At 54.2% G+C, this 15932-nt stretch overlaps 1 protein-coding gene across 3 annotated transcripts in view; it reads right to left on the bottom strand.

Moving 5' to 3' along the window:
• HDAC4 (histone deacetylase 4) overlaps nt 1–15932 on the bottom strand; it is a 263985-nt gene that overhangs the window by 223528 nt on the left and 24525 nt on the right. For 2 of the 3 annotated variants that reach the window (XM_072719004.1, XM_072719003.1), the window contains one exon: nt 10051–10291. In XM_072719004.1, coding sequence (XP_072575105.1) covers nt 10051–10072 — 22 coding nt within the window. In that variant the 5' untranslated portion in view covers nt 10073–10291. Of the gene's footprint in view, nt 1–10050; nt 10292–15932 lie in introns of those variants that run through there. The other variant, XM_072719005.1, reaches the window with a different exon arrangement.

Here is a 15932-nt window from a genome sequence, read left to right as displayed (position 1 = left end):
CAACCCGGGCCGAGCACACTGTGATTCCCGGGCCTGACCGTCAGCTCCCCAAACGCAAATGTCCGACAGCCCGGATTTTCTGATGCTGCTGAGTAACCGTCACACCCAAAGTCTATTCATGGTTGTCTTCTAAATCCAGAACTAGAAGCGGATATTCAAGATTCACCTACCACTATATAAAAATAGGAGCAAGTGAACTCCTATCCTTGCTCTTGGGCAGTTTTCTAAATCTGCGGGGGTTGCCATGGGATTTGTATGGACTTCCCAACTGACAGAGACCACTGTGTTCAAGGAGATTCTCAGCTCAGTGGATCCAGAAGATTCCATAAGCATCCAAGGCAAAAGTGAAATGCAGCCTTGCACTGACCATTTCAAAACCCACAGCCAGAAGGTTCTGGAGCAGGATTCTTGGGCCATGCAAGGCATGGCCTGAGCCTCCCAGCTCATCCTCCCATGTGGAGAGTCTGCCCAAGCCTGGTTTCAGCTTCTCTGCGACAGTTTTGTTTCCAACAAGAACAAGTGTGTAGCATCGACTTGAAAAATTTCCAAAAAACATTGTGAAGGCACAGGAAACCTGTATTTAACAAAAACTTGTGAAAACTGTGTTTTTAGTTTACGTAAAACCAGAAAATACAGAACCTGGCTTTGTAGGAAACAATGGTAAAGATGTTATCTCGGTTAGCGATTTCAAGCAATGTCTCAAAATGAATATAGGAACTCATGCACTGAGCCACCTGCCTCCTCCTGTCCAGGTGAAGACTGGCTGCCCTCTTGGATCCAACTCCTCCAGGTAAGAATGAGGATGGCCACCCACCCAGGTGTGGCGGGCCAGGCCCAGGTTATCATGAATGTCCATCCCCTTTCTATTGTAAAAGGGCCTGGTTTTAACTAAATACACGACTGCCCTACTTGGAACCCTACACCCCAGTGCCGCAGTGCAGTGCAGTTCCTCCTCGAGGGAGGAAGAACAAGATCACCTACCTACCTGCCATATTGTCACCGTCTACGAAACCATGAAACCACAATGCAGGCGTTGGAGGCAAAAACCAAAGCCAGGTGCCCTTCTGAAGGGCCAGGGCCTGGTACGAGGCAACGCGGCCCCACCATGAGCGAACAACCAGGCCAGGCCAACAAATCCCACGGACATTCCTCGGGCGTAGGTGGCAGAGTTGGCACCAGCTGCCAGCGGACACGGAGCTGCCTCTGCCCGGTGCTCACCCTGCCCCTCCCCCTGCCCATCCCCCAGTGGACGCCCAAAGAGCTCAGAACTGGAAACTGTTGTGAAATGCTAAAATGATGTTCTTTCAGGCAATTTAAGCAAGACGAGAAAGACACAAATTGTTCTTTTCTTCTCATAGATGGTAATGATGTTTGAAACAATATCCCTCAGCCAAAGCAGACTCATCCCACAGCACCACACGCACACACACACACACACACACACGCACGCACACGGCCGAGAGTCCCCCAAAACCTACTAGGAAAGGATTACAAATGCCACCTCCTTACGAGCTACAATTAACGCTGCACCCACGCCAACCGGTCTACCGAATCCACACATAACAGGATCCATGTACAACCAGTAGATGTAAGAACACCCACAAACACAAACATCCTACCCTGTGGTCCTCAAGCATCTAGTCCTGTGGCCCCTTGGAGAGTTCAAGGAAAGCCCGACTAAGAGCAAAGAAAGTCAGCGTCGCCATCCAGCCAGGGCCCCCAGGCTGCATGAGTGTGACCTCAACAGAGGCACTGGCCACTGGGCGTGGATGTATCTGGATGGGGCACAAAGAGGCTGGCACCCTACCAGGGAACAAGCAAGAGGGGGAAGCCCCCCATCCCGGCCCAGCGTCTTCCTCTCCGACACAGCTGCGCTGGGACGGGCTCGGCGGCCGTCCAGGACACGCGGTCCCCCGGCTCCGGGCTGTGGCTCGTCACCGCTCCCTCACGTCCAGGACGCCCCCAGCCCTTCCGAGAGCCAGGGCCGTGCCGGCCACGGAGAGGCTGACCTGCGCGTGTGGACGCGGGCCCACCGACCTTTCCACACCCCTAAGAGGAACTGTGCTGCACAAAACGCTCCCGAGGACGGGGAGGAAAGGAAGGCAGCAAATCAGAGACAGAGGCAAGGGCGGGCGGACGGTGTGGCTGTTCCCAATGAAAATGTTGGCTTCCAGCTCTCCAGTTCCCCAGCGCCTCCTCAAACTTCCTAAAACCTCCTCTGTCTACTAGTGCCCGGGAAAGACATCGGTGAACACCGCCTTCCTCCCCTTCCCCGGTCCTGCCTTGAGACCAAACGGAGGCAGCCGGCGCCGTGGGAGCGCACGCAGGCCCCCGGGACGACGAGCGCCTGTGCCCTGGCACGGCCACGGGGCACTGCGGTGTGCAGGCCGAGAGGGCACCGGGCCACACAGCTCTCCGAGCACCGAGGAACGGCCCGCAGCTTCGCGTTCTGTACGTCAGCCCCGGGGGGGACGCGGAGATGTGGCCTGAAGAACCCGCCCGTCGGCCCCCGATCTGGATTAGATCAACATGAACGGACCGTGAGGAGCGTCAAGAGCCCTGCACATGCTGTTCCGAGCCGAAGGGAGGGTTCCACTACCTGCACCCGCCCTGTAACCTCGGTGAGCTGTCCGCGGACCCCATGGAATTCTCTGGAACTCCAACAGCATTTCACAAATCCCACTGAACTGACCAGTCGATGAGAAACACGGTTATGATAAGTCCGATTCCTACGAAGGATTTCCTAAGAAAATTCATATACATTTTGAAAGGAATAAACTTAGGCCACAAGTGCAAACCAACCACAACAGAATAATCTTCAGCTCTTAAAATGTAAGGTTTCCTCTTGGCTTTAGCCCTCAACAACCGGGTCTGAAGGAGGGGCCTTCTGGAAAACATGGCCCAGAGTTTAAAGTTTTTAAAAGTGGGGCAGCTGGGGGGCTCAGCGGTTGAGCATCTGCCTTCAGCTCAGGGATGATGGCGTGACCCCGGGGTCCTGGGATCGAGTCACCCATCGGGCTCCCTGCAGGGAGCCTGCTTCTCCCTCTGCCTGTGTCTTGGCCTCTCTGTCTCCCATGAATGAGTACATGGAATCTTAAAAAATTAAAAAAAAAAAAAAATAAGTGAACAAACTGCCACCAACCAAGAAGTTCCCGAGGACCGGCTCATCAAGGACAAGTAATCCTCCCCACGGAAGGTGGGCAGGGAGAGAAGGAGCTCCTTGGGGCCGTGGAAGGTAGTTTCGTGCAGAAAACACACTCCTCCGTTAGAGACCTCTCAATGCTCAACATCAAGATGCTTAAACCAATCCTACGTACTTCTTTACAAACGTTAGTTGAAATGGAAGAATTAGATATAAGACGATTATGAATTTTATTTTAAAAATCCTATCACTTCTCAAGCAGCCTCGCCTACCCCCTCTCAGGAGGGAGCGGTATTGGTGCAAGTGAGGAAATGGTGGTAACGCGGCAGCACGTTGTTTCTCAGGTGAAAATCCCCAAAGCTCTGAAGTTGCATTTCAGCATGGAATGTTCCAGCCCCAAGTCGGGATCCTGGCATTCAAGGGACAGCAGCAGGAACGCAGGGCGGAGGAGGGGGTGATAAGGACCCAGGGTGACAGGGAGCCTGAAGTCCAACAGGACAAAGGTCACCCTCGAACCTCTGGGTTTACGACCCTAAGAGATGACCGGAGCCGCGAACCCGTGGCTGTCCTCCTGGGGAGCACCCGCCCCGCTCCCCGCCCCCGACCGGCTCCCATCCGCCGGCGCCCTCAATCCGCGACCGCGAGAGGCAGAATTTATCTTTTCTGTTTGTGTTCTAGAAAGGGAATGAAGGGAGGGGCCGGTGCGAGCTAACATAAGGCTGCTCTTCATCACACACGGCTTATCGCTCCTTAAAGGGCAATATGCCCAACATCTTACTGATTAAGTGGCTAAGAGCAAACCAATTTAAAAACACGAAGCCAGATATGCTCCTCAAAGTTTGCCTGTTAGATGGAAATTTCTCTTAATTGTTATTTTCCTAGAAGTGACTACTTTTTATCATGGAATAAGCAAATAAAAGTCTCTTAAGTGGAAGTAAAATGAAAAGTTCCAACCCAAATCTCCCAAATTAACCAGGTCCGCCAGTCACCCAGTCAGCCTTCCGGTCCCGGTCTCCGAGGACCGGCAAAGAGAAGCTCAGAAAAAGTCCAGAAATACACTCGAGACACATCACAAGGGACACCCAAAGCCAAGTTCAATTGCGGCAAAACCACACTCATTTAAACCAACAGAACACAAAGCGTGTGTCCCAGGAGAGGGCACACAACCCCTTCTCGGCACCCGCAGGGTCCCGGAACCAAGGTTATTAGGACCACGTCACCCCTCCTGCCCCAGAGCCCATAGCCCACACTCATCTCTCTGCTCCCAGTCTCCTCTCTCCGCCACACCAAGCTCTCCCCTCCAGGCCCCTCGGCCCAGCCCACCTGTGCCCGCCTGGGCAGGTGAGCTCCGGCCCTGCCTTCTGACCCGGCTCCTCACCCATCCTGACCTCACCCATCCTGACCTCACCCATCCCTTCGGGGGGCTCCGTGCCCCAGCCCACCTCCTCTCACCACATGAACCGTATTACCCGGCCTGGGAGCTCATGCACGTCAGTGGATCAACTCCTGACCGGGTCCAGGGCACCCACGTCTGCCGCACAAGGGCGCCCGTCCCCCAGGGGCAGACGACCAATTCCGGTTCCAGCTTGGCCTCTGGTTAGCTGCCTGACATGAAGTCAGCAGTAAGTGCCGGTCTCCTCGTCTACAATACGGGAATCGCGGGGTGCTAGCTCACCTCACAGGGTCACCGTGCAACTCAAACGGAACAGGTGCAAAGCACGACTCCAAACGACCACGCTGTTCCCTCCGGCATCCTAAAAGCATGACATGTCTTGACACGAGGCTCGCAAGGAACCCAACATGGATTTGTCACTACTGTTAAGTTTTAAACGTCTACAGTCCACCAGAGCCAGATCCGTGGCCCCGCGCAGCCGGGCGTCTGGAGGTGGCCGCACACCTGCACACCTGTCCGCACCGGACCTGCCCCCGCCGCCGAGCGCTTCAATGACGGCCTTTCTGTTCCACTGCGCGCTGCGCTCAATGGCTCCTAATCATTCTCGCACTGGGTTTTCTATGTCAAATACATACCGCGAGTTCATTCTTAAATTTCAATATCATTAATCATCCAACATTCAACATCTCAGAACTCCGAAATTTGCATTTCTACAATGGCGGCTTTGAAAAAAAGGACATAAATGCAAATGTTCCACATACTGTATAAGAATTTTCAGAGAATTGCCAAAACAAACCATCAATGCTCCATTGACAGTGAATTTTCTGAGCTCTTCATAACGACTGAGTATTCGTGATTTTTAAAAGACAAAACACAATTTGAGGATTAAAAAAAAAGGGGGGGGGAAAGTAGGTTGAAAAAGAAGTCGTTATGTCTCCATCATTTCCAGAACAAACCTTGACTGATTGAGATCCCGGATAATGATAGCATGGGGGACCGGGGATGGTGGCGGTTCAAGAGCTGCAAATGTTCTCGTGCCGGGCGCTCCAGGAAGGCCCGGTGGGCACACGCCGCTGCCGGGAGACACACCGGGGCCCTCGGAATGCAGGCAAGTACAGGAGGCGCTAGGATCTCCCATCCGAAGGCCAGCTGGAGCCACTGAGGCAACTCCTGCCCCCACCCCCTCATACCTGCATTCGGCCTGGCGTTGGGAACCCGGCTACGACTCCCCCCACCCCGACCACATGTCCCGGGGGCCCGTCTTGCTGCCCCTGCCCAGGCCTCCACACCTCAGCCCTCGCCCCGATGCATCAGCCACTGGGGGCTCTCCCGCCTTCCCAGGTCCTGAGGAGCTCTCCTCCCCGTCACTGGCTGCTCCCATCCTCTGGCCCTGCCCCCTGCCCCGAGCTGCAGGGCTCCCACTGGCCCGCTGCACCTGCTGCCTACACAGGACCCTCCCGAAAGCCCGCGCCAGGGCCTGCCCAGGCCCCCTGGGAGGCCACTCCCGGCTCCCGCCACCCGCCTCGTGCGGCCTGGCCTTGCTGCTCCGGGTCCACGGCCCGTCTGTCGCCAGCAGCTCCAGATCAGTGTCTTCCCTGCGTTAATTACATGTCCTCAAAATTCATTTCCTCCCCTCAAAACTTTGTAATATTCCTGAGACATTCAATCATTGCAAAGCATGGTTTAAATGACATACAAATAAATGTTCCCTTCTGAGATAATTTCTATATTAGAGCATAACAACCTTGGCAGCCAAACTGGCTGAAACAAAGAGATTTAGGATCAAACAGAGGAAGAGCAGAGTGTGCAGATGAAGGAATCCCAGAGCCCCAGCTCAGACGGGCGGGAGGCACAGCCTCGTCCCGGGAGACTTGCAGGATTCGAACTCTACGACAGTTTGAAGAAATCAGACTATGTCGAAACTCACTAATCACTAAATTATTGTTAACACGGACTTTTTAGCTGCTTTTACGGGAACGGGGGATTTCACACTGAACCAAATACTAAGAAATCCAAGAGTGGTCCAAATTGAAACACTGATCTTAAATACCCAAGTCTTCCTCAAAATAGTTCTCCCGCTTTTTAACTAAATACTGTAGACCCTCTCACAAAGATACAGGGAGAGATGGGACACTGGAGTTACTCCTCTCCAGTCCGGCTCAACCGGTTTTCTAGCAAGAGCGTGGTTTGGAAGACCACACACAAGTCCTCGCAACTCCACGGCGGGCTCCCAGGGATGGACAGGGAGCGAGGCCCCCACGCGAGTCCATCCTCCATCGGCCTCGTACCAGGGACTCGCCTCCCACGCAGACGCCGCATGTCCCGGGGAGCCCATCCTGACCTGTCTCGGCACATCCCCCACGGGGAGCGGTTGAGCGCGCCGAGTTAAGCAAGACGCCTAATATCTCAGTACCTGCTCTCGAGCTCCTCACTATCAAAGAGGAGTTCCTGCAGGCCGGATTACCCAGGCCTTTCCGCGGGCTGCTCGCATCATTAGGAATAGTTATTCAGAGCAATAAAAGCCCAACAGCTAACAGTTTTACGTCAGAGAACCAGGGCCTGGCTCTGGCAAAGTTCAGAAAGAACAGCAATAAAATCATAATGCATACCTCACCCAACACCAGAGGGAGTTTTAAAGAAAAACAGGGAAGAAAAAAATCACACACATCAAACAAAAAGGTCATTTTATCATCAGGGCAAAGCCAGCTCACAGCGAGGGACCAAACGCAGCGGGGCTGTCCCTGGCCTGGCGGGGCGAGCAGCGGGCCCCAGGGGGGCACGGGGAGGCGGACACCCAGCCGGGGAGTCTCAGTGCTGTGCCTCTTAGCAGCAGACACAGGCACAGAAACAGGACTCGGCCCCTCGGGTGCAGGAAAAATGACACAGAACACCTAGAAGTTTCCCATTCGAAGCAGCAATCCGAACTGTTATTTCCCTTCTTCCCATAAATCCACTAAAACCAACATAAATAAAAAGACAAAAGGGTTTGTAGCAAAGCCAGACCATGGCAAAACAGCAGCACCAACACACAAGAAACTTGGGGGGGGGGGGGGGAACCTCCTAGAAAAATACAAATCCCGTGGGATCGCAGTGATGGGAAAAGGATGGCGAGCAGCCCCCGACCCGGGCAGGCGGCAGGCTGGAGAAGCAGAGACAGCACAGCTCAGCCGACTCACGGCCCGCCACGCTGCCAGGTACAGGGCCAGGGGGCGAAGGGCACAGGCCCACCCCACCCCACGATGCACGTCCACGCCGACACAGGAGGGGCGAGGCTCGGGCTCACCCGGCAGCCCTGCCCACGGCGGCCCCACGGCACGACACACACCATCAGACGGGGCAGCGACGGCAGCGAACACCAGTGGGCAAATTCTCCACGTAAACGGCAAAGGCTCTCGGAAGGAGAACCTGGGAGGCGGAGGCGAGTGTGCAGACACACGCTGGTCAGCTGAAGAAGCCACGGGCACGACTGCTCTTCAGAGGCATAATAAACTTCTGGGCAAAGACGCATTAAATGAAGAAAAACACCACATATTTTGTTAAGAGAACTGAACCACCAAGACATACAGTCATTAATTTTTAAGTGCAGGAAAACACGCTGAAATACATAAAGCAGAAAATGGCCAGGATTGCAAAGAATATTGCACATTTTTGTGGAAACAGCACCAAGAGTAAAGCTGTGCGGAGCTCCATCAGCGGGTGAAGTTAGCGTGTGCGCGTAAACAGCACACGGAGCACACACGCGTGTCAGTACACACTACGTGTGAGTGAGGAAACTTACGGCACACGCAGACTTCCTCCGACACAGACACAAGAACAAAAGAGCGCTCTTCCTCTCCAGATGCGTGGGTGGCGTGGACCAGATCTGCCCACGTCTCTGCAGAATCGTGCACGGTGATGTACACCCAGCCACCGTCCCCAGCGCGCGGACAGCAGCGGGACGGACCGCACCCACCCAGCGCTGGGGCAAACGTACGTCATCAGCTGTAACCGACAAGGGAACCTGGGACCGCTGAGCCTGGAGGCCTGGAGCCAGGTGAGGGCGGACCCGCCCATCACGCCCCCCAACCCAGCGACTCCACTTCTTGGCGGGAGAAGTGGATGGAGACACTTGCAGGAGTGTATGTGCAAAACACACCCACGCTAATTGTCTGATGCCAACTTGGGGCTGCTACAGACAGTGCTGCAACCACAGAACCATCCATCAGGAGGCCATCAAAAATAAGTTAGATTTATATGCATACCGGCATCAAAAGACACTCATGATACATTAAAATGAAAAAAAAAAAAAAGCAGAGAGAGAGAACACAGAACCCCACATATGGAATGATTACACTCTATTCAAATGTTTGCACCCACGCCCCCCTGTGTTTACACACAGGAACAAGGCACACACCCCCAACTCGACGGCGGCCGCGCTCTGAGCGGGAGGAGAGCTGGCCACCACTCAGGGTCTACTTTACACACTTCGATCCAGACTGCTTAATTTTGCTTTATGCTTTGCATCAATCAATACGTGAACAATTTAAATCAATAAAGCTTTCATATCTAAATATAACCGGGAATCCTGCTCTCTGGAGCTTGTGACAGCTCTGATCAGAGCCAAAGGAAGGTGTGAGAATGTTCTGGAGCAGTCCCAAAGGCAGACACCTAGACCCTACACCTCTGCCCAACGGCACTGGGCCAGGCCCCCGGCACACTAGCGGAGATGCGATGCCACTGGGACACCTTGCATCTCGGGTGCAGCCACCACCTCTCCCTCACATGGATGCAGGGCAGACCCGACAGCTAAGGGCCCTTAAAGGCCACGCTGCACTGGGCGGCAGACGGCACTGGTTCTGCAGGAGGCCAGGCCCACCAGGCAGCCCTCCAGGCCTTAACCAGGTACATGCACTGTGGCTCTGCAAGGGACGAATGCGTGTGCCCGGGACACCTTTCTGAGGCTCTGAGCCCCACAGACATGGTTTCTAATCAATCCATTTGGCCACTTACTAGGTCTGTTGACCTTAGACCAGTCACTTCCTCCTCCAGGCCTGAGATTTGCAGGGCACCCTGAAGGCTCCACGCAGGCCACATGCCCTGTGCAGTGCCTAACACAAAGCACAACACCAGGGGCGACTCCCATGGCCATCGAGGCAGACGCAGATCAGAGGCTGCCTCTTAGACTCGACCCAGAGGCCCCATCACAGAAACACTCCACCCCACAGGCTCCCTCAAGGACAAAGAAACTGAATGAGGAAATAACTCTCCAAATCAGAGACGACCCCAAACGTGACCTTGCTCGTAAGTACAAGTCTCCTCCCCTGGCATCAGTGGAGACCACACACCATTTGGGCCGCATGCAAATTGAAGCCAAAGACATGACCCCAAACCACCGAGATGAAGAACCCACAGTCTAATCTACACTCAGTGGTCATAAACCAATAGTGGCCACGCGGCGAGCCAGAGCGGTCCCACGATTGCATCTTCTAGAGGAGAGCGGTGCTGGCCGCCAAGGGAAGCGCGGGCCTCGCCTTACCTGGATGGCTTTGGGAGCTCATTGCTAGCAGCGTCTACTCCTTTAAGCGGCTCAAAGCGGCTCACAACTTCCACGTAAACGACAGCTCCAAAGAGCCCCCCAGTTCCACGGACACATACAAGTGCAGCGGCAGGGAGTGTTGGCGCGCAGCCTCGGGAACCCCCAGTCTTGCCGACCACGCGGCGCAGGCCGAGGCATCCAAGAGGCGGGCAGGGCTCCTCCGCGGCTCTCACGAGGTGACCTGCGTGGTGAGAGAAGGAAGAGCGGTGTCAGTGACGGGGGGACGGCTCTCGGGGACAGCGACTCTAACCACGGAAACGACGCGGTCGTGCCCACTGATCTTATCACGGGTGTGCAAACGGGCCCGTGTGGGATTGGTTCTGCCGACGCAAACCACTTGGGGGGTTTGCGAGCAAGCAGGTGTGAAGACACGATACGAGCCGCGGCTGTCAGCCCGCCCGCCCCCGCCCGGCCCAAGGCCCAGACGTCCGCACCCCCGCGGCCACGGCCTCCACTCGGCTTCCCCCAGCGCGCCGGGCTCCTGCTCCACGGCTACCAGCCTCCCGGGGTGCTGCCCGTTCCTCACTATAAAAGCATCTGTGCTCATCACCGCTAAGTGTTTCGAGTCCGCCAGGACGCCGTGACCGGGGCCAACACTCAGTCCCGTTCGGACCTGTCCGTGCTGTTTCTCTTTGCCTTTCCCACACGAGGCACCAGCTCTACAGCCGTGTACCCCGTTCTCTGGGCGGGTGTTAGAGCCGGGAATGTTCCGATGTCACCGGCAACTCCCGGTACCACCATGTCCAAGGCTGCTTCCTATTCCACGTGCGGCAGAGGCTGCCCGCCTGCCTCCCCCCTCCCAGGGGCTGCCTCCCCACCTCAGGTGGCACCGTCCCCAGAACTAGGGCGCACGGGATGCAAGCCAAGCTCATCAAATCCTCTCCCGGAGACTGCCATCCGCTGCAGAACACGGCCGCCCAGAGACACGTACGAGAACCCCTAACCGGCTCGTGCCGGCCTGTGTGTGTACGGAGGCGTCATGGATGAGCTCTTACACACTCGCCCATGACTGCACCATCACAAAGTAGAAACAAACCAAGAACGCTGTAACTATGGAAAATCTACTGACCCTGACCCCCTACCCCTCCCCGCTGAGGCCTCTGTCATGATGTGATAGATTCCTGGTCTTCATTAAATCATTCAAGGATCCTTCCTTTGCCTGTTGCTTAAACTCAGAGAACCCTAACCAGTGCGTCAGGAGAAGGACTGCCCTGCAAAGACCAGCCATCTCAGTGGTTTCCATGACACGTCATCCATAACGCCATGAGCAATGTCCTCACAACTGTTGTCCTGCATCTGGTTGTTTCCTCGGGAAACACAATGACATTTTATCTCACGTTCGAACTTTTAATTCTACCTCTTGAGCAGAAAGAAAGACCATTGTCTTGAAGACAAGGTAAGCTGTTCCTTTTGCAAATAGCAGATGGCTCCTGTGGGTCACAGCTTGGCTGGGTATAAAAGTCTGAGGACACAAGCAACTTCTCCCTGGAAACCTTCAGACCCGGCCCCGCCCTCGGCAGGCACGAAACCCCACGTCCAGCTTGAGGACATCTCTTGCCTAGCTGACCCCGGGGGACTGAGCTTGGATGCTGCTGCTGCTGCCACTATCTTCTTCTGCCTGGATTCTACGAGAATCTTCCTCTTTCTTCTTGAAATTCATAAATGTTGTCAGAGGGTACAAGAGCCCATTCTCATTTATTTTGCTCCAAACATGAATCTTTCAACACATACAGGTCTCTTTTCTGCTCCAGAGAATGCTCTTCAACAGGGCTGGGATTACTATTTTGGGGAAACTTGTTCTGGCTTCCTCGGTGACCCGCCCTGATCTGGCTGGCATCCCCCCTCATCTCTGCCTCTCCTGCCACTGGCCCATTGCTGTTTACCCGGCATTCCTGGGCATCTTCTCAACTACGTTCCCCACAGCACAGCTGCTATTTTCCACGGCATCAGTTTGATTCCTTACGGCCTCTACTACAGACTTGAACTAAACCCCAGACTCCCCGTTTACAACCATTTCCCTGCACAAGCCATTCCTTTCTCTCCTCTGCTCACGCACCCCCTCTGCCTCGCCCGTCCATAGAGCCATGGCTTCTCACCACCAGAGTCTTTTGAAATTTCTGTTTTCTGATTCTGACTGTGAACCGCTTTCAGAGGCGTACTCGTCTTCTGCATTTCCAGGTATTTCCTTTTTCACTACATTCTGGGAGACCCCATGTGGGGATTTTCTGTTCATTCATCCTCAAATAAGAATAGCTCCAGACAAGACTTGAGTTTTGCCAAAAGGCCACGTGTACTTGCTCCTATCCCATCCTGTGTCCACTGTAACGCTGGCCAAAATCTGCTTCTCAGAGCTACACCTCTGGCAGCTGAAATGCGCAGTCCCCAGCCCAGTGCCCAGCAGGCTCCAACCCAGTGCCTCTTGCCAGACTGAGATGGACTCTCTTCCCAACAGCGGATTAAACACAAAACAGAAATTTCTGCTAGGCTACCACGTACATGTTGTGGATGATCCTCGCCCTCTGCAAAACTCTACTAAAAATACCAAGGCTTATGAAAAAAAATAAATAATAAGGTTGGAGTGGACCATTCGAAACTGCAATTTAATAACCAGGACACCACAGAAATCAATAACAACACTAATAAAAACATGACCATAGTGTTTGTAAAAAGACATGTAAAATTCCTAATAAATAGAAAGTCCTGCAAATGTAGAATTTTACTGTGGCAACAGTTTTATGAGGGAGCATAAAAGGAAGAATTGAAGCCTCTGAGTTATGGAATCGGGGACAAAACGTTACGATGGAGAAAAACTGTGCGGCAGAGCACGTGGCCAAAAGGGGCAGGCAGGAGGCAGAGCTGGGGTGGGAACACACGCACACACGAGCAGCAGGACACTCCTCCGTGGATTACCACGCTCAGCGGGACAGTCCTTCGAGTTCAAATCCTGTTCCCTGATAATAGAAATCATCCACGCATAGAAAAAAATCAGGTATGACCCAGCTCAACTTCCGCCCTGCAGACACCCTTTCCCATAAACCGGCAGCACACGCGCCGCGCCGTGCTATGAAAGCAGGCTTTGTTACAGGACAGACTGGATGAGGTGGACTCGTTTCCGAGGGCTGCCATAACGCCACACCACAGACCAGGTGGCTCAAAACAACAGGAATTTTATTGTTCACAGTTCTGGAGGAGGAAAGTTTCGCTAAGTCTGCAATCAAGGTATCGGCAAGGACATCCACCCCCTGAAAACCGTAGGGAAACCCTTCCTGCCTCTTCCCAGCTTCTGGTGGTTGCTGGCAATCTCTGACACTCCTTGGCACGCTGCCTTCGCCACCACATGGCTTCTCCCCGTGTCCCTGCCTTCACATGGCCATGTTCTTCTAAGAACACCAGTCGTATTGGATGAGGGGTTCAACCCACCCAGTATGACGTCACCTTAACTAATAATGACAGCTGCAAGAACCCCACGTCCAAAGAAGGTCTCATTCCAAGGTCCTGGGGGCCAGGCCTGCAGTGTATCTTCTTGGGGAGGGAGAACACGAAGACACGATTCGACCCCTCCCGCCCGGTGTGCTCTGCACCGTGGGCTCTTCCTGGCTGCTCCTGTAGCCGCCTCCCCCACTGCCTCCTCGTTTTACAGACCTCTCATCGGGCCCAGACCACGTTCTACGCAGACCAACTCTTTCTGGAGCCTATCAGCATCAATGAGGAACACACCTGGAGCACAGAGCCACGGGGCTTGCTGGGCAGCTCCATGTGGCACAGGGACAGGTGCTCAGTGTCCTGCTGGGTTCACAGGGTGACTCTGTAAATCCCAGGAGACGGTGGGGAAGGAGGGTTCCCTTTGTGCTCTCAGGTGAGCCACCGACTGCATCACTCAGCCTGGGTTCTCCGGCTTCAGCCACGCTGAGGCTATCAGCAGACGCTGCGCCCTGGGTCATTTAGTGAAACCAGAGAGGCCTCACCAGAAACGTCCAGCCAGCTCTTCGCAGGAGAGCAGAATGGCTGAGAGCACAGGGATGAGAACCAAAACTGCCCCAGGCCCGGGCTCTGAACCTCACATCGCTATTTTAGCACAGGACCTCGAGCGAGGTACTTGACCTCCCCGTGTCCCATGTGCTGACCCACGGGAAGAGGAATGCAGATGGGGGAACAGCAGCGTCCTCGAGGCAGGACTGGACATGGCTTGGAGAGAGGACGTCATGCACTCTAAATTGTACAACACCTCTTCCGCAAGCACTACGGATCCACTACAGGCTGCCTACAAGGAATCCACTTTAACTGTAAAAATACTAATAGGTTAAAGTTAAAAGATGGAAAAAGATAAATCATGGAAATACTACTCAAAAGCAAGCTGTGACAGCTCCAGTAGTATCAGACAAAGTAGATTCTAAAGAAGGACCATCATTGGGGTTTTCACCCCAATAGAGAGGACGTAACCACAACATTCATGCACCAGTAGCAGAGCTCCATACACGAAGCAAAAATTAATAAAAAGGTAAGAAGAAATGGACAAATCTATTATAGTTGGAAATTTCGACTCTGCTCTCAGTAACCGTGAGAACAAATAGACGGGAAATCAGTAAGAAGAGAGAAGACTAGACCGCAACAGCGTTGACCCAACACCATCAACAACACAACACTCATCTCGTTCCTCACGTGGTTTTTTATTTTTTTTTCCCTCACGTCGTTTTTTAAAAGTGAACACAGAAAACCTGCTGAGACAGACCAAAGAAAGAAAATCTTAAAAAAAAAAAATGAAAACAAAAAAATCAAACCATGTTCTCTGACTAAATTGAAATTAGATATCGAGAACAGAAAGATAGCTGGGAAACTCCAAACAACTGGAAACCAAATAATAGACTTCACGGTCAGAGAGGAAATCGGAAGCATCCCTGCCCTATGAAAGCCTGCAGTACTCAGAGGGAGGTCTGTAGCATCAAATCCCCGCATTAAAAAGGGAGGTGTCAGCTCCACCACCTCAGGTTTCACCTTAAGAAACTATAAAAAGAAGAATAAATCACAACCAAATAAGCAAAAAAAAATAACAAACAGCAGAAACCAGTGAAATAGGGGAAAAAGAAAAACCAATGATTTAAAAATCATTGTTTAAAACTAAAAATTGATTCTCCGAGATCATAAAATCGACAAACCTCAAGCTGAACTGACAGAAAAAGTAAAGCGAGAAAGAAAACACGAGTTAATATCAAAAAAGCGAGAGGGGGAGAACCACGGGCCAAACAGATACTAAGGGGACACTAAGGGCATATGGGAAACAGCCTGGTGCCAGCAAGGGGGACGGTGTTGATGAAATACACGAACCCCGTAAGGGACCCGAGGGGGGCTCCCCGAGGAGCAGAGAGCCCCGGAGAGGGCACCCGCACGGCCGCGGAGCCCTGGGGGAGCCCCGGAGGCGGAGCTGCCCTCCCAGCAGGCGGGGGGCGCGCACAGGGGACGGGCGCAGGCAGGACGGCAGCGCCAGCGGGACCCCGTCCGAGGCCCCGGTCCCGGGGCGCCCGGCTGCTGGGCGGGACACGGCGACACGGGGACTCCAGGGCCCGGGAAGGGCAGGCGGGCGGCCCGAGGAGAGCTGGAGGGACGCAGCTGCGCCTTGTGGCGGGTTCCCCACTGCCGACATGTCCCCGCAGCCCCGCCACCCAAGCCGTCCTCGGGCCACGTCAGGAGCCACCTCGAAAGGGCTGAGGCCCCGGAGACGTCCAGGGCCGCGTCTGAGCCCCAGAGCCCCGGGGCTGGCACCCGAGGGCGGGCGGCCCCCTGCAGGCGGCGTCGGGCCACCGGGGCACCCGGGGCACCCAGCCCGG

The sequence above is a fragment of the Vulpes vulpes genome, chromosome 9 (assembly GCF_048418805.1).
Source record: "Vulpes vulpes isolate BD-2025 chromosome 9, VulVul3, whole genome shotgun sequence".
Lineage (NCBI taxonomy): Eukaryota > Metazoa > Chordata > Mammalia > Carnivora > Canidae > Vulpes > Vulpes vulpes.
The sequence above is the reverse complement of the archived record's forward strand: the minus strand, read 5'-3'. Positions and strand labels throughout refer to the sequence as shown.